We start from the raw sequence: 27,439 nt of genomic DNA, 5'->3' as shown, positions 1-27,439 counted from the left end.
TCCACACAAGTCCTCATTACAAAACAGTCCTAAAGTTGTGTGAACTGAGACAGCAGAAGAAATTAAACAAGCTAACCCAAGAAATCCTGCTGCAAACCCCACTGTTTGCAAGATTCTCTGGCGCTGCACAAGGTCAAAGCAGAGGACAAAGTTTACCTCAAAGCAACGACACTTCCTGAAAACCACAGTAGACAGTTAGTAAAGAAAAAATAGCATTTATTTTCAAGGGGAGCAAAAAGTAACTGCTCCACAGCTTCCAATGGTTCTTGTTTGTCACTGGACTGCTCAGAGAAGGAGCTTTCAGATGAAGCCATGCTTATGAGCTGCTGCTGGTGTGTGTGAATCTGTGCTTTCCACACAGTATTGCTGCACTTAAAAAAACTAACAGGGAGGAAAATAGACTCTGAAAACCACTCCTACCTCTTTGGGAAGGTGAGTTCATAGTGAATATGTCAAACTTTTTTTCTTCCCATTCCAATCATTTCCCTCCACTCCCCCTCACATTTACAGCTCTAGTGGTATTTCAATCCAGTTAATGTATGTGTGTTGTAAATGTCACAGGGGTTAATCTCCCCCAAGCTTTTAAGAAAATAAATCAGCATTTTGACTGATTTGATACTTTAAAAAAGTTTCCACCCACTCTTCCTTTCTTCTCCTGCTGCAGCAGGAGGGGTATTACAATCTGAGTGAGCCTATAAGTAACTGTTGGGTATTTTGTGTTATCCCTGCCAGGTGGCAAAGAACCACAAGAGTATACAACTCCTTTTTGCAGCAGATTAGTAAAATAGGATTCCTAAATGGGGGCCTGATCCTGCTGGGCACAGTCTGTGCCACTTCAATTCTGCAGCAACTGGGGAAAAAAAAAAAGATGATGCGAAGAATTTAAAGGAAACAGCCCAAAAAAGGAGCTGGAGCATGCAGTGGGATTCCTTGCCCCTGTTGTTGCACCCATGAAGCTTTAAGCTGCCTGCCACATAGCCTTCTGGAATTTCTAAAGTAGTTTTTGCCTTTGAATTTACATTTGTGGCTTTTCAGGGGCACTGGTGAAAACCAGAATCACACACACCTGCTTAAATCAGCTCCCAAAGAGTGTTACTCACTCTAAATGTAGCTTTGGCAGCGGGGCTGGCTGAAGGCACAGGCAGAACAGAGCTGGGGAGGGCAGCACATTTGCAGGCTGCAAAAAATGTCCTTGTTCCTCTTTTTGTGAATGTCAGCAACCAGCAAAACCAGGCGGCTGGGAAGGAGTGTTCGTTACCAGGTGCTGTGCAGGGGGAAGAAAGACACACCATGAGCAGCAGCCAGAGAATCAGCAAGTGCAAGCTTTGAGGGTCCCCCTTCATCCCGAGCCAGGTACTCAGCAACCCCAACTGCTCCCCATCCCTCATGAGGAGCCTTGGGCCAGCTCTGGAGAGCAATGCAGGGATCAAAACAGAGTCAGCAGAGCTGCAAAACTAACCTGATCTCTTCAGAAGGATGAAGAGTATTACTGTCATGATTTCATTGTCCGAAATGCCTCAAAGCAAGCAAGTAAATATGACAGGCATTCTCTGCACACCTTGGGTACATCAGCGCAATAGAGTTCCTCATCCTACTCTAAATGGAAAACACTGGTATCTGTGTTTTAGAAATGGAGAGGTGCAGTACAAAAGCTGGCACATGGCTTTCAGAGATCATCTGTCACAAAACCAGGCAGAGAACATAAATATATTTAAAACTCTGCACAGCACACCCTCCAAAGCCTGCTGGCATTAAATCCAGGGCTAAGAAACCTCCTAAAGGAGGCATTACAAAACTCCAGAGTGTTTAACCTCTCACGTGGGATAAACCATCCCCCAACTCAGACTCAGCTGATAGCAGTGGTTTCTGTGAATCACTTAATTCCTTCTCCAAAATCACTATTAACTTTACCTTTTTCTGCAAAAATCTGGCAGAACCAAAATGTGTAGTTTTTCCAAAACTGCTTGACAATTAAATGCTAAAATCCCACCCTTGCTCTCTCTAAATAACCTGCATGCCCAGAAAACACTGAATACCCAGTGAATACACAATTTAAAGAAAATTAATCTACATCTGTCCCCAAAAGCACAGCAAAGGTAACGGATGTGGATTGCCTTCCTGTATTTGCATTTCCTTCACACAAAGAGTGGATCTAGTTACATTTGTTTCACCTTTCAGCTATTTTTCCAATTTTCCTTTCTGAACGGAGGAATTTTTCCCCTTTTTTTCTCCTAGAGTCAATGCTGGGGAAGGAAGCAAGGAAGTTATCAAAGGGGGGAGGGTAGGGAGAACAGCCTAGCCAGAGCTAAGGCTGTAATTACTTTAGAAACATAAAGGTCTATTCTCTCATTGCTGAAAAAGGGGAATTACACACATAACTTCCATTAACATTAATGGGACTCACCTACATAAATCCCTGGCACATCAATGGGAGAATAGATCCTGTGTAACTATAGGTACTGTTTACTCAAAGGAAGTGTGTACCAAAGCATACTGCCTAAATCAGGATAGAGTGGGTGAAAGCTCTACCTTACTCATTTCATTGTCATTTGCTCTTGAAGGGCAATTATCAAGAAATTATTAGGTAGTGGCATCTTAATATCATGCTCTCCTGCCTTTTTACTTCTTCCTTGACAAAGGCAAAAACTGGCAGAATGTAAAATATTTTCATAATGGATTTTTTCCTGGTTGTTTTTTTTGGTACTCCCCCTGGTTAGTTTTCTACAAACAGAGACATACATCACTTGTGTTTATCTCCCTCTGCTCTATCTTTGTGTATGATTATGAAGGTTGGACCAGTTTATAGCCAGCAATATAAAATAAAAGAAATTTATCTGTCATTCTTTTCTTGGATATACGATAGAAGAAATTTGCCTTTTTTTTCCCAAATTGATCTGCTATTCAGAATAGCTATTGCATGAATGTCACTTCAGATACTGCATGTAGCAAGGGATTTAGTGTTCACTATTATTGTTAAACACGATGCAACAACATCTCATTGAGTCAGTGCAATCATAAGGAAGAAAACAGAGAGCACCAGCTACCCGCAATGATTTGAATTGCTCCAGATTTTGGAGTGGTAGGACAATAATAAAGAATATTTAGAGTAATTCTGGAACCATAAATCACTGTCTGACACTTTATGGCTGTAAAAGTTAAGCTCCAGTAATTTTACAGGCTTACCTTGGCAGGCTGTCTCAATGCACTGCCAGCACCAGCACACTGACAGGGGGTTAAACACCGAGTCCAGGCAGCTGCTGCTTACTGAACAGAATGTCCCATTTCCTAGATCCCTAAAATATAGGTCTCAAACTACTAAATGGTTAGTCCTTATTTAAATATCACATAATTTAGAGTGAGTGTTTTTTATTTATTTTTATTTTATCACAGGAATTGTAAAACTCATCCACAGAAAAGTATTAATCTGTGGGTAAGGCAGGTATCACCCTCACCCAGGCACTGAGTGCAAGGGAAATATCATTCAGGGCATGCAGGGCAGGACCCCAGACCTGCCCTACCAGTGAGCTGCCTGTCTGATCCACACCTCTCTCTCCTTGCTTGCTCTTCCCTAGTTTATAGGAGGCTCACTGTCTGCTCTGGGCTGCATGGGTTTGGGAGAGAACACCTTTACCTGCTGTTCCAAGAGGACTTTCTCTCTGTAAGGGACTCATTACCCAGCTTGTGGTGCTATGCATCCCATACACTGCCAACACAAAATCTAAAATGAAAGCAAAATGTTTTGTGGGAGAATTTAACTGAGAAAAATATAGATGATATTTCATCAGAGCCCCCAGCTGTAGGAATGCAAGCACTGTATCAAAATCATGATTTCCTGAAGGAGTTATCAGTTTCTATTACTAAATTCACGGATAAAATGAAGATTAGAAAAGAAAATCGAAACCCATTCTGGTCTGATATATCTACCAGTGACTAGACTAGATGGAAAAACTGGATTTATAAAGCAACATAGCTAATGTGAGTGGCATGAGTCAGCTCAATATATCATATTCTGAGAGGGAAAGCATTTGTGATGGTCTTGCAACTCTTCCAGGCTTATGCAGAGATCATATCAAATCTATTTAAAATGTGAAATTTCTGGTTCAGTAAGTCAAAGTCAATTATGTCCCTGACTTTGATGAGAGCAGAGTTTCACTCAGCATAAAGACAGAGGGATGGAAGTTCTCATTGCTGGTTTCTTTGGAGCAGCTCCTTCAGTGATTCCCCTTTTAACCAAATGCGTTGCTCTGGCTGTGAGGGAAAACCAAGTTCTTCAGACCTCATTTCTATGAAGTGTGGTTGAGTCAATATGAGCTTTGCTTGAGTACAGGCTGCAAATGTGACCTTGCATTTCAGTAAACCAGCCCCCAGAGAGACAAATTGTTTTGAAGGCAGCAAAGGGTAGGCAGAGCAGGACGAGCCAGCTGAGAGAAGGAGACAGAACTTTAGAAAACTCATAAAAACAGGAGAGTGATTTTAAAACAAAAAAGCTATTTTAGTTAGAAACAAGTGTCCTATAACGCTCTTAAAAAATTGCCTGCTCAGCACAGGATGCAACTGGTTGAACTATAGTGTATTCACTTTTCTTGGAAAGATTAATTTCTCTTTTGTACTTAGCAGCCTATTTTTATGCTGAACTTCTATCTCTCCTGGAAGCTCCTCATACCAGCACTTGTAGACAGATTTTTGTTAGCTATATAATGATCAGGCAGGAAGAATCCAGTAGCCATGCTATTTTCATCTTATATCTCAAGGACAGAAGGCTTCTGTACTGGTCAGGCCTGATAATAGGCCCTGGATACAAAGTAAACTAAGGTAACTAGTTCAGCATCATATAAATGCATTTCCTGATAAAAAGCAGCTAACCAAGTTCCTCCTCCTCCTCCTCCTCAAAAAAAAAAAAAAAATCAAAAAAAAACCCAAAAAACCAAAGCAAACCAAATCAACATTGAACAGATCAACATTCCCACCCAACTTGGTGCCATCAGCAAACTGCCTGAGGGTGCATTTGATCCTCTTATGCAGAAAAGGACCTACCAAAAGAAGGCAGTGCATTAGCCTGCCTGGCCATGCTAGCCCTCTGCTGTCTATCAAATCCTGTTGGTAGAAATAAACCTTGAATGTAACTGCTAATACATCTCTTATCAAATAGCTCCTGCCACCATGCTTATCACTGCTGCCAGCTTTGGGCTTTTGATTCCTGATCAAAATACATATTTGCACACTGTGCATGCTACTACCACTTCTTAACATTTCTTCGAAGGGAGTAGAACCATCTTGATTTGGGGGTTTGACTTGTACAGGCAAAGAAAAGCTGCCACACTTTAGCAATATTTCTCAGTCAGCTAAGACTGTGATGCCAGTTGCTGATCTCAGCCATAATTATTGAACATTGTTTTCTTTAGAAACACACAATTATTGAATTCATTGTAGACATGCTGTATGTACTAACTTAGTTTTAGCTGTATAATCTCATAATGGATATCAATGAATAGAGGATTACTGAAAACCTATTAATAAAGAGATATAACAGGCCCTCTGATACTTTCATAAGGCACAGTAAGCTTCAAGTTCTGCTTCTAGAGCCAAGCCTAAGTAAGCCTGCATTGTGGGCATCACAGCAGGGGCAAGAGGGAGAAATCACTCCTTTTAAATTGTGGATTAGAGGTAAATATACTTTGCTGGTCTGACTGTAGTTTTCATTTTGTAGCAACTGCCTTCTCTCAACATCTACATCCTCTGAGGTCCCTGAGATCCCCTTAAAGGGTGGTACCTGTACCATGTCCCAGGCCCATGGGTGTGACTGATTGCTTTTGAAAAAAAAGCCTAAGATCTATAAGGTTGCAAGGACTGTGATGGCATGGGGCTGAGCTGGGGCTGGCATGGGGCTGAGCTGGGGCTGGCATGGGGCTGAGCTGGGGCTGTCATGGGGCTGAGCTGGGATTGGCATGGCACACCACCAGCCAGGGAGCAGCAGGGCAACCTCCAACCCACACTTCAGCTGTGTATTTGCATTGCTAGTTACAGCAGAGCTAGGATAGTCAAGTGTGAAAATATCTGTTTTAAGGTGGAGCAGACAGAACAAAGGATAGCTTGTGTAACACACATTTTTGTGTTTCAACCTTAGGAGGAATGAAAGCTTCAAATAGTTTACTTGGTAGCTTCCTGTTGGCCTCAGTGCATCTGAAGTTAATAGAAACTTTCTGCTGTCAACAGTGCAGGCTGGAGTGAAGTTTAGGTGAGCTATATTTAAAAACTTATTTCAACACACATTGGAAAGTTGTTTGGAAAATGTGCACCAGAAGCAGAGAAGTAGTTAGAAGGAGACGTTAGCTGAGTATCATCTCTCTGCCACTAGGAGTATTTTAGCTGCCTGACTTTTAAAGTTTGGTGAGGAGAGAGAAACATATCCTGAGAACTATCCAGTTCAATGGATCATTGTCATTTCTCTTACTGCCTGGAGACCAGACTATCCTAAGGCTGTTTCTGCACAGTTTGTAATTCTCTTCTCAGAACTCAGAATGGTAATGAACACTGTCACTAAAAAGAAAAAGAAATTACCAATCCCGCCCTGAAAAACACCAAAAACATGAGATAACTGGGGCATATTACTACCATGGTAGTCCTGTACTCTATATTACCTGTGGCTTTCTCAGCTGCAAAATTTCAAGGACATTTTTCAGGACACCCAAATCCAATTTTGAGCACCATTTTCAGTTTCAAAGTTATGTCAAAGAATCACTCTCCCGAAAAAAGCATGAGAGCACCAAGATTGTACTATAATTATTGTTATTGTTACTTTCATGTTACAACAGGACATAGTGAGACTGAAGATAAGAACTTAAAAACACCCTACATGATGTCAGAGCAGATGGAATGTGCTCTTCCCTGGGGTTCAGTGATAGCTTTTGAATAGTGATCAAGACAGTTGTCTGTAGTGCCAAGAAGTGCTGGATGGGCCACAGCAGTACTCAAGAACTGTTGGCAGAGCTGAGAGGCAATAGCTGCCATTTTATTCTGCACACTTAACTCCTCTTAGTACTAACAGAGCAGCACATAAACAGTGAGAGCAGATCATGGCCTGCAGCTATGTATATATTTCTGTCTCATGTCTTGTATTTTATGGCATTCTTCAGTGGTGTCACCCATAAGCTTGCAGTCATCGTGTTTCTATTTTGATGTATACAGGAGCATGTACATGAATTTTATAATGGCAAAAAGGAGGTGTGCATTTTTAATTGAAGTGTATCCTTCAATCAGGGAAGTGAATTTCCTTATGTAAACGCTCTTGCTGCACAACCCCCAACTCCAAGTCTTCGTGTGGCCCCCAAGAGCTGCTTTTTGAAGGCTGCTGATGCCCTCACCATCTTGTGCAGAACTTGTTTATTTGTATTGCGGTGGCACTTAGAGCTTCCCGAGGAGTGAGGTCCATTGTATTGTGCACCAGGCACACAGCTAAGTTGGAACGAGCACGGCTTTCTGTGTGAGTGCTCTAGAGAGAGAATAGATCATTAAGGTCACTTGTTTTGCTTACAGAGGCCAAGGCAGGATTGATTCCTACATTATGTTCTGTCCGTGTATGTATTTTTACTTCCCTGTTTCAAACAGCCAAAGGGGCCAAGATACTACTCACTTCCTGTAGGAGAGGCTTCTGGAACCCAGACATCTTGTTCAGACGAAGTTAGGCTTGAATTTTTTAAGCCCACATTTTTTAAAATTTCATTCTATTATTTCCAGATGGGGAACATTCATGCAGAGAAGGATGCTTGTCACAGAGGGAATGGGGAAGGAAACTGCAGCCCCTGCCAGGGCAAAGAAAGGATCGGAGGAGGCAGCCTGAGTCAACCATAAGAAGAGTCCCACTAGCTCTTTCTATCTCCACCCACTTCTAGACACTCCTGGCCATGTTTGAGACAGCACTATTGAATCCATTCAGCACTACAGCATTGTATCTATTCAGAGAAATGCACTTCAACAGGCCAACCACCCTTAAAAACAGCCCATTGTTTCTCCTAAAAGCCTCATTGAAATCTGCATATATAACTGGCTGCTGTTTTGTGAGTTAGCTATACTTGTGCCTTACTGATTTGAAAGTGAATGCTCCTTGGAGGGTTATTTTACTTGGAATACCTCTCCTCGACAAAATGTTCCTCATTTCTTCAACAATATCACTGTGGAGATTCCTCCCTTTAGAAAAATTATCAATATTGTTTTGTAAGCTGGGATCTGATAGGAATTGGTGTCGGTAAGGGCATCAGAGCAGTGGTTTAACAAATCACACAGCCCTGTGTCTGTTTGCTGAGGAGCAGTGTTACCTGCCTTGCCCACCAGAGAGAGACACAATCACTCCCACAAGCACACACACCCCTCAGAGTGCTCCTCTGGCATGCTGTGAATGAAACAGTAAAAGCAGTTGGACTAGAAGGAATTTCTTCTCAGGGGCAAGGAGGAATTACTCTACATACGGCATTTTTTGCTATCAAGGTGTTGAAGTAGCAAATTTGTTTGAAGTCCTGACAACACAAGCACAGATTGAGAGTGCTGACACAGCCAGCAAACAGACTCAGTGACACCTCTTCCTCTAGGTGACAGAGCACAGCAGGGCAGGATGAAAAGGCATGATAGGTGTGTGAAGCATAGTTCATGTCCGGGTTAGACAGAGTTTCAGTTTGTTTCATTAATTATACCCAGAAATCCCCCAAACCACAAAAATACATCTGATGTCTAAATATCTGAAGCAGTGTGGCAGTCTTCACCCCATATCCATGATCAGCAACTTAGCAGCTTGGTTGGACCTTTGTTGATGCAGGTGCTTCTTTCAAGACACAGCTGTAGTTACCTGACCACCAACGCACCCACTGACCAGCGGTCATAGAATCACAGACTGGTTTGGGTTGGAGGGGTTCTTTAAAGGCCATCTAGTCCAAACACTGTGCAATAAGCAGGAACACTTTCCACTAGACCAGGTTTCTCAAAGCCTCATCCAACCTGGCCTTGAGTGTTTCCAGAGATGGGGCATCCACTGTCTCTCTGGGCAACCTGTGCAGCATTTCACCACCCTAATTGTAAAAAAGGTTATTGATTATATATGGTTTGAATCTACACTCTTGTAGTTTAAAACCATTAACCCTTGATGTATCTCTACCGGCACTATGAAAAAGTCTGTCTCCATCTTTCTTTTAAGTCCCCTTTAAGATCAGGTGCATCTGCAACCCCACTTCATACAGCTCCTGGCTGTAGGAGTGTTTTCTGCAACGTTACTTGTGTGTAACACTGAGGTGCGTGCTAAGATTGACTTCCAAGTGCATTAAGAAAGACACATTCAGCTCTCTATGAGGGGGAAAAATTTCCATCTCCACTTTGAAATGAGGGGTTAAGCAAACCTGTGGCAAACTTGAGTGCTTCACAGAGTGTGGTAATGGACTTGATGCCATGTGGATGGTGGAAAGTGTACATGATATTGGCCAGTTGTTTGATACTGCCACTCTAAAGGCCCCAAGAATTAGACCAATTTCACACTAGAAGAGGTGCTTGTTTCTCACATTTTCTTTCACAGTTGGAGTCCTGGTCACTTGTTGATCTTCTGTCCTCATAAAATCTTTCCAGTTCATTTAAAAGTTGGCTCTCTTGTGCATTTCTTAAATTCTTTCTGAAGCTCAAGGTTTGAAATGCTTTCTTACTTATGAGACTGAAAGGGCAAAACTGTAAACTGAGCACCCTGACCCCAAAGGCCTTATGCTGCCAAATACAGTCAGCTAGAATTGGTGGTAAATGGGGCTGCAGGATCATGCTCCTGTATTAAGTACTAGTTAAATAATATCTTGTACTTAAAGGGTTCCAAATCTTATCCTTTCTCTCCAACCTTCTCCAATGCATCTCTACAACACAGGTAAAAATTCTCCACCTCAGAGATTTCCAAACTTCTCTTTAGAAAATTTTATACTCCCCATAAAAGACATCTGATCATATAAGGCTTTAAGGTTATTTCCTTACAAGTAAGGATATCTATTCTTTCTATATGATTTTAGAAGGTACTACTGTTGACTCTTTTCAGCACACTTGTGTGCAGGATAACCCATGAAAACATGGTGCTGTTCCCTCATTCCCTCTCTCAAAGCACACTAAGCACAAACATGCATAGGTCTGAATATTTATTACATAACAGCATAGACCAAGCAGTATTACATTAACTAGTGATCATCTAGTCAGTGTTCCAGTTTAGACGGTGCTCTGGATCCAAAATAATCCTGAGGAAAATCGGTCCATATTGAATAGAGAGTTCTAGCTGTGGAAAGAGCTGAATTCAAGCCCTACACTGTTTTGTGGTGCAAAACTCACCAGGTCTAGAAACTTAATGTAGGAGTTCACCAGGAGGTTAACTCTTACATTAATCAAGACTGAAAATGTTGCACACTAGCATTGTTGCAAGATGTATTTTTGTTTGGTCTCCCATCCCATATTACCAAGAGTTAATAGACTCAATATTAAGCCATACACACTTTACTGCCACCTGCCAAGGCACACTTTGCAAGTATAGAAGTCTCTTGCCCTGTTAATCTGAAGCAGATAGGCAGAAAGAAGATTGTATCTTTTTCCTTCTTCTGGCACTTGTGACCTCTTGATCTTTACACATCGAGAACTTGCAATGAAACATCTGATAGTTCTTTATGAAAATGTCAGAAACAAGTTGAGTTGGATGTTTTGATTACTCTGCTTCAAAACCTTATACAATGAAGTTCAGAGTGAAAAAGTAAAACAGATTCAGCTTTCCACAAAAGTATACTACATAAGAGCCATCTCAGGATCCTGGTCTGAAAAAGCCAGTATTTCCCATCTTCCACTTTAGGAAGTCATGCAATTAGGCAGAAATGTTTTCTCAGGGACCCCCCTGTGCTCATGCAACTTTCAGAAGAGAGATCACTATATATTTCTTCCTTTCATGTTATTGAAAGGTCTGTCCTGGATTTGCTCTGCTGTTGGGATTCTTACTGCTTTGGCCAGCACAAATGGACATTGCAAAATGTTCTTTGTCACTGAATGTTTTCCTGTGTTATCTGCATACCCACACTGATTAGTTATGGAGTGCAGGCTGTTTCAAGGATTGTTTTTACAGAAACATACATCTGTTTAAATATAACCAGATATTAAACTTCTTGGGAGATCTCAAAGAGGTGAACCCTGTAAATCTTTTTTTTTTTCATTAACATAGTCCCATGGGAACTGGCAGGAGTATTTTATAGTGCCAGTGTACCCACATTCATCTAGAAAGGGGTGTATCTGCCCTCTAAACTGTGAAACCAAATGATCAGGTAGAAAACTGTCATTTATCTTGAGTTTAATATAAACTAGTATTATAGTTCTTTAAAGAGCTTGAACTTGTGGCTGTAGAGTTTTCACTGTTTTCTGTATGCTTAAGAATTGAAAAGCCATTTATTATGGTTATTCATATGAAAGCAGTGCTTATTGACTGGTCTAATTATGCAAACGCATAGCAGAGAGAATTTCTACCTGCAAATCTTACAGCCTAAACTAAATAAGAGTGGGAGCAGAATGGAAAAGGAAAGCAAATGGACAAACTGCTAGAACTGGAGCTCTCTGGTTGCCAGCCAAGGTCTGCATATTCTGATCCCATGGAATTTGCTATAATTTGGCACTTTCTGTCAGAATTTTCCCAGACACACAATCGTAGCTCTGGAAAGAGCATTGAATGCTTTTAAATAGGGATCATGATCATCTACAGGTCTTAGAAATGTCTTTTAAGTGGTGTCAAGGAGATAACTTGCTTCTGTTGACCGCAACAAGACAAAACCATGTTTTGTGCACATTTGGACTATATGGAAGTTTGGGAACATGGTGTGCTGGTTTTGGTTGGGGTAAACTTAATTTTCATTATAGCAGCTGCTATGAGACTGTGTTTTGGATCTGGGCTGAAAACAGTGTTTGTAATTCAGGGATGTTTTATCTACTGCTGAGCAGTGTTTACACAGAGTCAAGGCCTTTTCAGCTTCTCACCACACCTCATCAGTGAGCTGGCTGGGGGTGCACAAGGAGTTGGAGGGGACACAGTCAGGACAGCTGACCCGAGCTATCTGTGGGGATATTTCCTATCATATGGCATCATGCTCAGCATGCAAAGCTGTGGGAAGAAGATCATCCTGCAGTTGGAGTAGTAGGGCTGAACTGAGCTGGCAAACTTGCCTGGTGAACATGTGCAGTGTAGTATCCGAAGGGTGTTGCAGCAGCTGAGACTTTCAGTTGAAACAATTTTGTCTTTGATGAATCCTCTTCCTGATTACAGAAATTCATGGCATAACACCTCATCTTTGCCCTCTGATTTCAGTTTTATCAAGAGCTACTTTATCATTACAGACACACTTTTGACACGTTCAAATGCTTTCGATCAAACTCCTTTTTATGCCAGTGTCGATGCCAGCAAGGCGCCAGACCCCGCTCTGCAAAGTCAGGGGGTGATTCCTTAGGGGTCCTGCAGCCCAGGCTCGGAGCCCCCCGGCGGGTTCTCCATCCCCAGCACCCCCAGACCCCGCGCAGGAGCCGCCGCTGTCCGCGGTGCTGAGCGGACCCGGACTCTCTGCCGGCGTGGGATGCCCCAGCTCTCAACCCCGACTGAAGAAAAGGCTCTGTCTTCATCAGGCACATTGTGGTCAAAGACAAGGTGAGGTCCCACAGCAGCATCCCTGGCACGACTGGGCATACACTGCGAGCAGGTCTCTCTCTAACATGAACAGTTATACCTAAAAATGTCCTTGGAAAAATATTGATATTGCTATTACTTTGTTTCTGAAGCATCACTGGTGCTCAGGGCACTCTTGCAGAAAAAGGCCATTGACCACTGTTATGCCTCGAGGCGTCTTTGGCTGAGCTGGTGCTCTGGAGTGTTGCATTGTATCTTTCCACTTCAATTCTTGTGTCTGATTGCCCAATAACACCATACAGAAGTTTACAACATTGGAAAATTTGTCTTAGCTATAGATAAGATGGAGATAAAATTGAAATTGTATGTTTCATGCTAGTTATATCCAGATGGCTCATGAAGAAGTTTTGAGACAGTAACACCATCCCATCACAGAAACAGTACTCAGTGGCCCCCAGAGTTCATAGCAGGTAAATACATGCTAAAAACTCCTATTTGCAGGGAGACTTTTCAACAGACATATTCTGGGCAGAAAGATTTGAACATCTTCCACCAAAATGAAAATATTTCTTCCTTGCTATTTTTTTAATTCTGTTTTATAGTAAAAACTGCTTTCATTGATTTTTCATCTTTCGCCCATTCATCCAGTGTTCTCAAATAACTTTCACATATTTGTTCATTGAACATACTTCTAACAAATTTGAGATGTGAAATGGAAAAGTTTCTACTACCTGATTAGATGGCTATGTCTTCTTTTATGTATACAGCTTAGCCCTTCTTCTGTGAAAATCTGAGCGTACAGTTCAAGGCATTTCTCTGAGGAGCTTTGTCACTAAGTCAGACTGCCACAGTTCTAGATAAAAACTTCAGAAGCTCAAATTGAAAATTAAATACAGACTAATACATGAACTGAAAATGCAATTTCTATTACTGGTGCTTTCCCTTTGCAACAGTCAAATTTTATGTTTCAGGGTTTAAATCAATTCCTCTGGATTCTTACCCAGAATTCTTCTTGGCTCTTCTAAATGAAAAAGTTATTCTGAACAAAAATGGTCTATATACTAAGACTGATGTCTGTAAGTACTGGTATCATCTGTGGGGATCATCTTCCCACAAAACACCATTTAAACTCTGCACGACAAGGGATCTGATTTCAACAAGTAAGGGCAATAGGACACTTGGCAAGTGGGAGAGAAGCAAACACACCAATTTTCTTAGGATCTTACTCTTAAAAAGGGGCAACTAATTCATGTACCTCATGGTATTTTCCCTGTGACCATATTCAAATTATGTCAATGGAAGAAAGTATTAAATATGCAGGCAAACATAGTTATGTATGTGTATATATCAATTATCTTGGTAAATAATAACACTGACAGTAAGAATATCTAAGAAAACACAATGCACTAGGAAATAATAAGCATAATCCCTTTCATTAAAAATGTTTCACTCCATGAGGCCAGTAATCCAAGACTGTTTCCATAAGGCTCTGTTGTTTTAACAGCTGTGGCCATGGTATAAAGTTTCCTATTTGGAGCCTGAGCACAATTAAAGTCCTCCTCAACACCTGATGAAATGGGCTCTTATTTACTAATTCTTCTTGGTAATCATCTGATTCTGAGGAGGTTTGCAATGCTGTATCCAGAGGAGTATAGAGATTATCTTGGAGCATGCACTCAGGATGCCTTGGATTGCCTATTTATCCCTCCTTAGCTCTTTATGGCAACAGATGCTTTACTCTTCTGCCTGCTTCTGATTTCCATTTAGGATTTGGTTTATGAAATTGTTTAAAGGCCTCAAAGAGATTATGACCACCTAGTGGTAGGTGCACTTTAGAGGTTTAAATTAAAGACCAGGCAAGAAAAAAGAGAAAGAAGAAAAATTGGGACTAATGAGAGGGAGTGACTGCAAACACTGAATTGGAGTTGACTATGGTGGCTGTTATATTTTTGATCACAACTTTGCCTGAGCTTAATTTAAGTAAAAGTATATACTAGTACCCCCTTCTGCATGGGTTTAGATGAGAATCCTTATTCTCATTTCAGAGGAAAAACAGACAGAAACTTACTGACCAATGACTAACAATGCTCTTAGAACCAGACATAAATTCTGGTAGAAATGACAATTGGTCTTCTGTTCTTAATTTCAGACTAGGGGCTAAGCCATGAGGACATCCTTCCAAGCTTCTGTACAGTCAAAGTGTTGTTCTTCACTTGCTTCTCTCTTACATTTTTGTAGCCAGAGTGAGGACTTCTTTCATTTGACCTTTCATAAGTTATTTTCAGCTTTTTTCCAGATGTGATGTCAGGTAACCTTCCTTGTCCCTCTCTTGTGTTCTGCCTGGCTTCCTTGACCATCCCAGCAGGGCCATGAGACACTCCCTGGTCATAACAGGAGCTCTTGTATGATAGAGGTGGAAATAACCAGAAACATCAGATTCCCAAACAAGGTGGGAAACAAAAGATAAGAAATTATCCTTTTTACCCTTGGTAAACCCTTTACCTGAATTGTAGCCTGCATGGCATGGCACCACTGTGAATTGCAGCCCTAGTGGAAAGTACCATTGTGGCTGCACTATGGGAAACCACAAAAAGTCCAGTAATTACCGACTTGGGTTATGATCAGGATGGAGTCTTACTGGTGACCACTGTCAATCATCCCATGACCCTATAAAGAGCAGTCCTAAGTGAGGGCCTTTGAGTTCTCCTGGACTGCAGGTGGCTGCACCAGCAGCTCCCTGTAAGTGGGGCCTCTATCTCAATTCTATGGTTAAGTCATTGTTATAATTGTAATGAACTCCACCGAATCACTTTGCAAATGTTAAAGTATTCAATGATTAAGTGCTGCTAAATACTTTTGCACCTTTATCTTTGCATCCATATCCTTTGCACTCTTATCCCCTTTTTCAGTTTCGGGCTAATGTATAAATAATTCTAAATTGCTTCTAATTTGATCTTCCTTTTTATGCTTTAACTTGTGTAGTAAGTAACAGAGTGAACCTTGATATCAAACTCTGTAAAAATCGTGTTTTCACAAATTAACCCTGCTTTTGTCAATTCCTTTGATAGTGTCTCTTTAAGCAGCCAAATAACTAATTTATGGCAGTTGTAAGAAGTTTCTACCAGGCAGATATGCCTGCTCTGCAACAAACTTTGTGGACCTGCCTTGTGTGGACTGAGCTGTTTTATTTGTCTTCTGCTACCTCTGGTTCCTTGGCTTGATGCTTCAGCTGAAAGATAGAAAACCCATTTCATTTGCCCAGGGTGTGGTATCTCAGCAGATGAGGACTGTAATCCAGTTTTCTTTCATTGACCATGACACCACATGCCAGGTAAAGGTTTGTTTTCTGGGTGAATCCTTACCGGTGCAATGTTTTCATTCTTGCTCACAGCAGGAAGATCAAAAAGAAGAATGGGCTGCAGATAGCTGAAGACAAAAAGACTCTGGCAATTTATTACTTTGGGTTTTTTCACTGGAAGAACAAGAAAAAAAGGCGACACCTCTTGGCAAACAGTTATATTAGGCACAGTTTTCAAGAACTTTGTATGAAAATAAGTTAAATCAATTTAGTTGTTCATGTAGAAAGGAAAGGAAGAAAAGGTAACATGATAAAAGACAATTCTAAAGGATGTGGTTGCAGAATGTGGATTGAGAAAGTCTGTTCTGCTGCCTCTAAAGACAGAACTTGGGACTATTCATGTTAACAAAAAGAAAATTAGATGCCAAATATAAAAGTTTTAGTTCTGTGTATGTCTGACTGCAGAACTAACTTCACTAGAAAAGTTTAAGGCTTGATATTCAAACTAGAATAAGTCACACAAATATGAAGGATAGCATGAGGTGCTGGAGCGGGTCCAGAGAAGAGTAACAAGGCTGGTGAAGGGGCTGGAGCACAAGCCCTATGGGGAGAGGCTGAGGGAGCTGGGGTTGTTTAGCCTGGAGAAGAGGAGGCTCAGAGGTGACCTCATCACTGTCTATAACTACCTGAAGGAAAGTTATAGCCAGGTGGGGGTTGGTCTCTTCTCCCAGGCACTCAGCAATAGAACAAGGGGGCACGGGCTTAAGCTGTGCCAGGGGAAATTTAAGTTGGATATCAGAAAAAATTCTTTACAGAGAGAGTAATCACGCATTGGAATGGGCTGCCCAGAGAGGTGGTGGATTCACCATCCCTAGAGATTTTTAAATGCAGATTGGACGTGGCACTGAGTGCCATGATCTAGTAAATGGACTAGAGTTGGACCAAGGGTTGGACTCGATGATCTTGGAGGTCTTTTCCAACCCAATCGATTCTATGATTCTATGATTCTATGATTCTAACAGTAAAAACTACACACAGAAAGACAATAAATACTGTGCCTAAGCTGCTCAGCAATTGTTAGAAGCAGAAAGGTGGAGAGTAAACTGCTTATTAGGGAGTTCATACACCTGAATCACAAATGATTCATGTCAGTGAGCACTTTGGCCATGGCTCTGGTCTGGGGTCACAGTTTATATTATGACTGTTACATAGACAGCATCACATCGATTGATTTCACTTTAGCTTCCCTGGTAATTTCGTTAAACTCTTGCTGGTTACTGTGACTTGATTCTGTTCAACAGTTATTGTTTTGAAGTGTTTTCTTTAAAGAAGTAAAATACTCTGAAGTTAATCAGGGACTTCATGTGCTTTTTTACATGTCACAAGGTCATGTATCTTGGGCTGATGACAGGATTGCAAATGGAGACAAAGTGGTCAGAGGCTGCACTAATCTCTGGCGTGAGGGATATGGAGGAGAAGCACATAAAGCAGGGCCTATGTTAAGTGTGTGGGCAAAAGGTTCAGAAAAAAATCCTCTAAATAGGCTGATTCCTCTTTTCCCTGTGTGTACCTGGCTAACACTGTTTTATGTTCACCCTGTGTGCTCTGGAGCTCATCCTGGGAGCTCTGCCTTCCTGTGAGCCACGGGAAGAGAGACATTGTCAATGTACCTGGATTCATCTGAGCAAATTTAAGTAATCCATGCTGCACTATGTCTTTGTTATTGCTTGCTCACCCTAAGCCCCATGTGTAGCTGCTACTAAGGGACAGTTTGGGGAAGTCTGCCTTCCACAAAAATACTTTTGTGATTTCCTTTAAAAAATCATGCTGGATATAGATTTATACTTTGTTTCCTGCCAAATATTCCAAACCCTCACACTCACACATGCTTCCCCTGCATAAGCCAAATATTTCTCTGAGCTCTGGTGCCACAGTGGTGGGCATAAATAACAATACAGCATGAAATGCAGCAAAACCTTTCAGCAGCAAATAGCTTCAGAAAGGTGGTTTGTTTTTATTGCTTCAGTAGAATGAAATTCAGCATTTCAGTGAAAACAAACAAGCAGTGTCTCTGGGCAGCACACAGCTTTGGTGTAGTTGAAAAAAAAACAAAAAAGAAAGAAAGAAAAAAACTCCACACCAGTTTTTATATTGAGGCTCACTGTATATATAGATGTGCATATGAATTATTTCTAACTTGTCCTATGCAACGAGACAGGTGGTATTCCCTCCCCTTTTACAGAAATGCAGATGAACATGTTTTAGTTTGTTCTTCTGTGGAAAGGAAGGTGTTTAGGCTCTCAGGAACCCCATGCTTTTGAGATGCTGAAGATTTCAAAGAAACAACAAATTCCCTGCCTGCCTGTTGGGGTCCAGGATTTTGACCTGAGTCACAAGCAGAGACTGAAACAGAACTGTGATAGCCCTGCATGGGACTGGAGGATCCCTGGCCCTGGCTTTTGCTGTGACACCAGCCCAGAAGCAGCTTCTGATACAGATGTGGGACAGGTAGAATTTGAAGAAGATAGGAAAAAAAAATAAGAAAAATTCCTTTAAGCATTTGTTTTACTTGAATGCTTAGACAAAACCCCTTTGCACCCCAGAGTACACCCCTTTTTTTGGAAATATTCAGAAAAAATTAATAATACTAGCAATAAATATAAAAATGTCTAGTTCTATGCATGTATACTGAGGGTGGCAAAGCTGCAATTGAGGACTTCTGCTATAGTGTTGGCAATTTAGCCTGATGCTGGCTTAAATTGCCTTAGATGAGGAGCAAAGAGCATGGCTCCAACCCTGAGACTGCAGGGCAGGCCACTGACCAGAGAAAAAGGTCCTCCCAGCACCTGTGTGAGGGGACAGGAAAGCTGCTGCCAGCTCTGGTTAAAATAATTGAGTAGCAGGGAAATCTCTTTTAACATGAGGGCACCTGAGACAGCTCTGACAGGACACATTTGTGCTGGTGTTTCAATGGGTCACAGTTTAGCTGTAAATTTGGGTAATGAAATGGCCCTGCAGGACAGGGCAAATTCCTCACACAGGACAGCTCCACACTGGGCAGGGGAGTCCAGGCAGGGTTAGAGTGGTGGCAATTGCTTCTTCGGCAAAGGCAACACAGGCCAGGGCTGCCCTCTTTGTCCAGGGCTGTGGGTGATGCTTCACAGCCCATGCAGGCAAGACAAAAACTGAGAACTATCCTCTCCCTCAGGGTCTCCCTGGCAGATCTGTTTTGTCACATTCAGCTCTTTTCCTTTTAACAACACTTTTCCCTCCCCTCGAAGTTTTCCAGTCTTGACCAGCATTTTCAATGTAGAAGTCATCAAATGTCACCTGCAATCCTGTCCTTCACCCTGGTTACCCTTCACCAGATGATTTCTACATACTTTATAAAAAAAAAAACACAATAAGCAAACCAGCATTGCCAGCACATCCTTCCCTCTTAATCTGGAGCAATGAGTCTTCCCTGGTTGGGATGGGCTCATGGCAAAGCCCAGCGGAGGCCACTCCAGGGACCAGTGGTTGGGGTGAAGCCATAGCTAGAGCAGGTGCCACAGTGCTGGAGTTGGCTTGGCCTGGGGGAGCCAAGGCACTGAGGGAGCTCCTGAAAACTGGATTCTGCCCTGGACTGGCTGCCCAGCAAAGTACTCTCTAGGCTGTGCTGCCAAACAGGATGGAAACAGGAGCTGTTCACCAAGTACTTATAAATACCCATATTTATGCACAAAACCATGTATCTATAATCATATATATATATGTCTACGTATATTTGTATATACTTATATGTTGACACACACACATGTATCCACATCCATAAGTGCCTGCCAGGCCCAGTATCCACCACAGGCAGAAGAGGAGTGGAGTTGAGCAGGTCCCTGCATGGGGTGGTGGAGGCAGGTGGTGGCACCTGGCACACTGGGCACCCAGATCTCCTCCTGGGGCCGGCGCTGCTTCACCACAGACATGGACAGGGATGGGGATGTGGGATCGGACCCACGGGACAGGCAAGCACTACGAGAGCTGGGTGGGAGCTGGGGAAGGGACTGAGAATGCCCCAAACAGCCCCAGGAGGAAGAGATCACTCTCTACGAAGTAGACCTCATAGCTCCCCGCTCAAAATGGAAAAAAACAAACAAACAAAAAAAAACAACAAAAAAAACCCAAATCGAGAGGCTTACATAGGGACAGAATTTTTTTTTTTCAGCGCATGTATTAAGTGAAGGCAATTTGGGTGCTTCAAATATAAGACGAAAATACACCTAATTCCGTCATCATATAGATATAATATATTTCACTCTCACCACATAAATACAAAACATCCAAATATCCAAAACATTCAGAACAAAAGTTAGTAGCAAGGGCTCAGCGCTCGATTCATTCATTATTTTTTCGACTAGTTGCCTAGAAACTTCAGACGTAAATAATTTACAATAAAATTACTATTTTCTTTCCATCCAGTTCCTTCTGTCCAGTTCTGTTCTATAGTTAATTCTATATTCTACAGCAACCATTCCACTTTTTGTAATTTTTTTCTTTTTTTTTTTGGTTACAGTTTGGTGGCACGTATTTATACAGTTTGTAAACGCCATGTGTTAAAGTTCAAAGAAAGAAAAGAAACTTAAAACCGAAGTAAATATTTTTTCCCCCAAAGAACTAGCTAAGTACAGCATCCCTTTTCTGGCAAATTCAAGTAACGAAATTGAACAGGAAATATTCAATCCGGAACCCTAGAAGGTGAAATACATATGTTTCTGGAGAAAATAGCAGTAAGAATTGTGAAGATTAAAAAAAATGTTACATAGACGTGTTTTAAAGTACAAAAATAACAATAAAAGTTACGCTTTTTATATTTTATGTTCGTTTTAAATGAACTGTGAGCGATATACGAGAGAGTTATTTTAGGAGGAAGGAAGGCTACAGGTTTTTTGTATTTAGATGCACATTGAAAATATTTGGAAAAATCAAATAGAGCAATAAAAATAAGATTTATCACCACAACAGATCTAGATAAAATAGAGTTGCGAGTTCCATGATTTACCTGCAGACTTGTTTTTGCAGATAAAGTCGGCGGGACAAGCCCGTAGGAATTCAAAGGAAAAAAATGGGGGGGAAAAAAGAGAGGGGAGTGGGGACATTGTATTATCTTGAAGGAAGATAGAATTTTATCCAAAATTTCTGCAGCCACTGGTTTCTATCTCCCCGCTTCGTGACTGTATTTTCAGTCTGTTCCGGCCCTTCCCACATTCAAGATTTACAGTGAAAAATAAAAGTTGCTGGAGGTTTTCCTGACTGGTGTTAAGGACTCGGTCGGTAAACGGGGACTGTAGTGCACCGAGTGTGGGAGTAAACGGGGGCCACAGATGGGGCCCCAAAACCTTTGTGCTTAGAAATCACTGAGTCTGGGAGACACAACAACAACAACAATAAAAAAAACCAAACCAAAACGGGTATCACCTGGCAGCTCCATCCTCCTCTCTCCGAAATCCTCCTCCCTCGCTCGGCATTGGCTACAGCCGCCGAAGGGAGCCCGGCCGACCCGCACCCCGGCCGCTGTCCCTCTCCGTCCCACCCCAAGCGAACGAAGGGGCTGACACGGCCCTCCCGCACGGACAGACGGACCCCGGGCCGCGGGGCGGGAGGTGCCGCAGCCCCTCGCCCCGGCCCCGGCCCCGCTCGCCCCGGCCCGCGCAGGAGCCGCGCCGCGGGGCTCGGGAAGCGCGGGGGGGCGGACGCCGCGCCGCCCGTCCCATAAATACGGCCACAAATAGAGACTATAAATATAAATAGGGGGGAAAGGTACTTAGAGTCAGTCCAGTGCTTTTTTCTCAGCGCTCTCTTTATTGTTGGTCCGGGAGTAGGGCTCGAAGGCGGACGAGCTCAGGTAGCGGGCCGACAGTTCCTGCAAGTTGCCCGCCAGCGAACCGGCCACGGCCAGGGGCGCGGAGGAGAGGCGTCCGGCCACCGAGCCCAGCAGCGCGGGCACCGGCAGCCCGAACAGCCCGTGCCCCGCCGCGGCCGCGCCGTGCAGCGCTGCGGGCGGGGGCGGCCCGGGCGCGCCGCTGGCGGCCGGGGGGTGCGGGGAGCCCCCGCCGCCGGGAGCCGCGGGCGCGGAGCCGCTGCCCGCCGCGCCCAGCCCGGGCCCGCGCAGCGCAGAGCCCAGAGCGCCCGTGGCACAGGGAGGCAGGAGGCCGGGCAGCCCCGGCGGAGAGAGCAGCCGGCCTTGCTCCAGCAGCCGCAGGACGCTGCAGGTGGCGGCGGTCTCGGACACCACCGACCGCAGCTCGGAGTCCTTGCCCTGGTCCTTCTTCTGCTTGGTACGCCTGTTCTGGAACCAGACCTTGACCTGCAGGCCGGGGAGAGAGGCAGGGTCAGCGGGGCGGGAGGGACGGCGCGCCCCGCCAGATGCCCCGGGACCCAGGCGCGGGGGGGATGCGGTGGAGGGAGAGCGGGAGGGACGACAGACACTTGGGAACGGGGAGCGCTTCCAAAACGCACAAAGCGACGCTCACAAAACACAATCCGCCCCCATTGCCTGTCTCTTCCACGTTTCGGAGTGCCTCGGGCCGGGCAAAGGGAGATGAGGGAGCCCTCAGCTCTCTGCAGCTTTAACCGGACCTCTCTCACTTTATGCTGTTTTACTGTACTGTAGGCCAGTTACTCTCTGAGAGTCGCACCCAGACCTTTCCCCAGCGCTTTATTCTAAGCCGGCTCAGCCGGTCCCCGGGCACTTTGCGGCCCCCAGCACCGCACGCAGCCGCCCTTAACCCCGCTCGCAGGGTCCCTACACGCTGTCCTCGCATTGCTCCCCGCTCGGCTCCGGCCGCCCTTCTCGGGGTAACTGCAGCAATGCACTTCTTCCCCCGTATCCCAGCCTGGACACTCTCTCTCCACCTCCCAATCCATTTAAAGCAATGTTCAACTTTAGAAGGGAATCCTGGAAGTCACTCAAAAAAACCAAAACCAAACCAAAACCAAAACACAACATAAACCACCCGTAGCAGGTTCTGTAACCTACGAACTGTTGAACTTGTCATTTCTACCCAGAAAGGAAATTTAAAAAGCTAATTAATATGTCAGGGGAATTTATTGTTATATGATGTTTTGAGGAAATACGAATCCCAAGTTTGGACTTTTTAGATGCTTCCCAGGGCTCTCGCCTAGTTTTAACCCGCCTGGCTGCCCTCAGCCTTTCTGCCCTGCAGGTTGGAGGGCTACCTCTCCCACTCGGGCATACAAGGAACTCAAAATACGGCCCAAACTTCAGGCCTGTTCCCGGATTTCTCGAACGCAGGAAAGCTCAGACCGAACGCCTCTAACTCGGCCTGCCCCTCTGGGTTTGAGCGGCTGTGTCCCGCTCGGTCTCTGCTCTCTTCTCCCGGGCCGCAGCAGCGCATCTCCGCGCCCGGGGGCGGGAGGGGCCCGCGCAGCCGGGGGGTACACGGAGCCCCGGCGGGGCCAGGGCGGGTCCCCGCGGGCCGGAGGTGCGGGAAAGCCTCGCCCGGCCCAGGAGGAGCTTGGCTTCATGGCCAAGATCCCACGGATACTCTCGGACCGGGCAGCCGAGCCCACGGAATATGGGGGATATGGGGGACCCTCTTCTCCAGCAGCTCCCCTTCCCCAGCCGCACAGAGCTGTAAGTCCCTCGCCGGGACGGGTCAACCGCGAACCCCACCGGCTCCTTCTTGCTGGCGAGCTGCGGCCCCCCGCGACGGGACACGTGTGGGCCTCTCTGGGGCAGACTCGCCTCCCACGGGCCCGCGGCCCTGTCCGACGGCTCCGGGGGCTGCGCTGGGGCGCGCAGGAGGCGCGCAGGGCCGGCCCGGCCTCGGGGCCGGCAGGGCAAGGGGGACGCTGGGGCCGGGAGGGCTCCCGCGGCGCAGGGCAGGGCAGAACGGATCAGGGCAAGGCAGCCGGGGCTCCCCGTCCCTCTGGGGCTACCTGAGTCTCGGAGAGATTGAGCTGGCGGGCGAGCTCGGTGCGCTCCCGCCCCACGACGTATTGGCAGCGCTGAAATTCCATCTCCAGGCGGTAGAGCTGCTCGGCCGTGAAGGAGGTGCGGGTCCGCTTGGGACGGTCCAGATCAAGCCCCTTAGGCAGAATAATCTCTCGGATTGAACCTTTGGCATCTGGCAAAGAAAGGCGCAGTCAGCTTCATATCCAGGCAACCCTCCTCTCCGTTTTCCTCTCCTTTTCCCCCTTCTTTTTATTTTTCCAGGCGAAAGAGCCGTCCCCATGGCCTTCAAGGCCGAGACCCTAATCGGGATGGAGCAGGGTTCCTGTGACTGTGGCACTGCACCTGGCCACTACACCCAAGGAAGGAAAAAAACCAGGAACCACAACAGAGAAGGAAGGAGGGGGTGATGGGGGCCTAGGGCTCTATAATTAATCCCTTCAGCACATTTAAAAATTACTTTGAATATATTGCACTCGCGGTACGACACTGCAGCATCACCCACGGCCCTTCTGGGAAGCTGCGGACAGAGAGATCCTCCAGGGCAGGCTTTGTGCTAGGAGTGTAGGGCTACTCTTTGTTCCCCTTGGGCTCTGGGTTAGGACTTGCTGGTAGCCACCACACACCCCGTTACCCCAAAATATACAAAAGCTCCTTATTAAATTTTTTTTCACATATGACAAGTTTTCGATGCAGAAAAAAAAGGAAAATAAAAGAAAGAAAACCAGGCAGGAGCTTTAAGGATAGATGCAGCGCTGCCCCGAGCTGGCTGCCTGCCACCGAGAACGTGGGGACACCTCCAACCCACCCTGCACCGCTCCCGCCGCCGCCACCGCCTTGGGGTTTTGGCAGAGGAGAGGAAAGAGGGGGGGAAAAACAGGGAAAAAAAAAAAAAAAGAAACCCAGGCACCAACCAGCCGCAGAAACCTCAGTTTTCTGGTAGCCTCAAGTGAAGGAAAGCGGGACAAATCTTATTAACAGGACTGTCAAGCAAGAGCCAGATTCAAGTTACCTTAAAGCCTTCCCAACTTTACTTGCCGTAATTTTACCTCCTCGGTACGTTTTAAATCAGAGACAATCACATCATTTTAATCTGACCCCTCTCTGGGTCAGCCGGTGGCGCAAGGATTAATTCTGGCTTCCAAGGCCTGCTTCCCACCGATTTTGTTCTGATTCTCTTCTCTCCCTCTTCCCTCAAAACACACCTTAATAAAACTGAAATTTTTTCAGTTAAATGATTTTTTTGAGGGGATATGAATAGGTTGATTTAATTATTTTAATCCCGGGGAGGGACGACAGTTGGGAAAAAAAGACAGATAAGTATTAAAAAGTAATAATTAAAAAGCCCTTAATCATTCCTCCATTGATTTTAAGGCTGATGGTTGCTTAAAAACAGCCCTTTCCCCTGGGCTGCAGGGCTCGGAGAGAGAGGGGACAGCGGGAACTCCCTGCCCTCCGAGAGGGCCTTGCTGCCCGCATCCCCATTGTACGCGGCGTGCGGGATGCGCGGGAACGGGAGGAGCGCGCCCGGCACAGCCGTGGCCCCCCGAGGGAACGCTGTCCCCGGAGGGCTCCCCACGGGGACGGGCACCCCGGGAAAACTGCAGAACAGGAAAGGAAAAAACCCCAAACCCACAACCAACAGTAAGCGGGGCTGGCCCTTTGCGGGGCAGCGCCGGGGAGGAACCACCGCGGCTTAACTTTTCTTCGAGACCCCGGCGGAAATTCATCGGGATAAAGCCGGCGGGAGAGGGGCTGCGGGGCGCAGCCCGGCCGGGGAGAGGGGGCTCTGCCCCGAGCCGTAGGAAAGGGCCTTCAACCCAGGGCTAGACCAAAGGCAAAGCAACAAAATAAACCATGTCCCGGCCGTGAGCACAGCTCACCTTCCCCCACCCTCGCCAAACACCTCAAACTCATACCTCTAACTAGGATCCTCCTGCAATAGTCCGGATCAGCCGAACTAGATTTACTTTTATTACAACCTTCCGTAGCTGCAGAGGCAGAAAAAGTCCCTTGCTGATCCTTCAAAAAAGAAGTAGAAATATTTCCTTCAGACCCTTTGCTTTCCTTGCCCTCTTTATGTCCGTTCTTCGAGACCCGGTTAGCTTCAGTCTCTGAACTGCATCTAACGTCCATTTTGTCTTGTTTCCCAAACATGTAGTGCAATAAAAACAAAAACAAAAAAAAAAAGCCAACAACGATAACAAAAAAATTACAGAAGAGTAGAAGAAGACGAAGTCTATGCTGGATATTGCACGGCTTAGGGTCAGATCGGTGGGGATCTGTAAAGCACCTTGAGTAAGGAAGATCGTGTTTTATCCCACTGGAAAAGCAGCGGCTTCCTCAGTCCCAGCGTCCTAATGTGACTGTCCGGCTTCCCAGAGCGCCCAGTGATCAGGTACTCAACAGTACAACTCTAAAATGATTTAATGTCTGCCTTATTACAGAGACATGTAGTTGTTAGACACACAGAGGGACGCGCACTCGCTGTTTCAATTGATTACGGGTAATTTTGCAGCCTCCACATTTAGGTTACCTCATGAATACACTAAATTGTTTGGATAATATATCAGATCGTAATGGATGGTTTGTGTGCTTGTCCCCAATCAAGTAGAGTTTAGCCAGTGAATAAACTGAAATGATTGGTCTTGCTTTCAGGAAACACACAATCAAAAGACTGAGACTTCCAGAAAAAAAAAAAAAAAGAGAGAGGAAAAAAAGGGTGGGGGATAGGGTAAAAAAAAAAAACTTTTGACAAGATTCACCCTGAATTGTTAGCACCATTAGCAGCCATTATTAACTTTCTTCAGTCTGCCTTTGACCTCCCGATTATATAGTGGCTTTCTCCAAAGCACGACAAATAAATCTGAATAAAGCTGCTAGGAAGGGCTGGAAAAATGCAGTTGCAGGGGGGTGAAGAAAAAGCAAAAAAAAAAAAGAAAAAGCCCCCTGAATGCTAAACAAACAAACAGATCCCGAGCACGCACACATACAAAAAGTTCTTCCTTCAAGCAGATCTCTCCAAGAAAGCAGGTTATCTTGGCCAGCAGAAATCCTCGTTAACACATCTCCCCACAGACAGCCATCTTAAACTCCTACCTCTCCTTATTTCAGTCCCGATACTTGCTTTTTGTGCTTCTCCCTCTGTGTGTGTGTGTATGTGTGCGTGCATGTGTGTCTGCTAATTCTGCACCTTCGCAAACACTGAACCTATTCGCAGAGCCTGCTCATTGAAAAAAAAAAGCCAGCTTTGTGTGCAGTGGATCCAGGAGGGGGGAGAAAGGGAGAGGGGGAGAAAGAGGGAGAGAGAGAGAGAGAGAGGGAGAGAGAGAGAGAGAGAGACAGAGAGAGAGAGAGGGAGGGAGGGAAGGAGAGAAGGAGCGAGAGAGAGAGAGAGATAGCCCGTGAAAAATCTCAACTGCGTGATCCACTAAAGGAGAAAAAAAGTTTTACTCTAGCTATTTCATTGTCTCTGCTACAATATCTTTGAGAACCGCAACAGCCAGTAATCCAATAAGACCATTGATTAGGCTACAATGATTCA

The 27,439-nt window shown here is 44.8% G+C and overlaps 1 protein-coding gene across 1 annotated transcript; it reads right to left on the bottom strand.

The window, feature by feature from the left end:
* Window positions 1–21,750: 21,750 nt before the first annotated feature.
* On the bottom strand, window positions 21,751–26,052 carry VAX1 (ventral anterior homeobox 1). Its single transcript, XM_071563890.1, has 3 exons — window positions 25,815–26,052; window positions 23,883–24,070; window positions 21,751–22,287 (listed from the first exon to the last, which is right to left on the bottom strand). Exons 1-3 carry the CDS (start codon window positions 26,050–26,052, stop codon window positions 21,751–21,753), a joined length of 963 nt encoding a protein of 320 aa, XP_071419991.1.
* Between the last annotated feature and the right edge of the window lie 1,387 nt (window positions 26,053–27,439).

This window comes from Pithys albifrons, chromosome 9 (assembly GCF_047495875.1).
Source record: "Pithys albifrons albifrons isolate INPA30051 chromosome 9, PitAlb_v1, whole genome shotgun sequence".
NCBI lineage: Eukaryota > Metazoa > Chordata > Aves > Passeriformes > Thamnophilidae > Pithys > Pithys albifrons.
Note: the sequence above shows the minus strand (reverse complement) of the source record. Positions and strands in the feature narration are given on the sequence as shown.

Coding starts and splice junctions, on each gene's coding strand:
- VAX1 (XM_071563890.1), bottom strand. CDS start 26,052: ATGTTTGGGAAACAAGACAAAATGGACGTTAGATGCAGTTCAGAGACT. Junction 24,071..25,814: donor CAGGAGGATCCTAGTTAGAG/GTATGAGTTTGA, acceptor TTTCTTTGCCAG/ATGCCAAAGGTTCAATCCGA. Junction 22,288..23,882: donor TCAATCTCTCCGAGACTCAG/GTAGCCCCAGAG, acceptor CCCGGCCTGCAG/GTCAAGGTCTGGTTCCAGAA.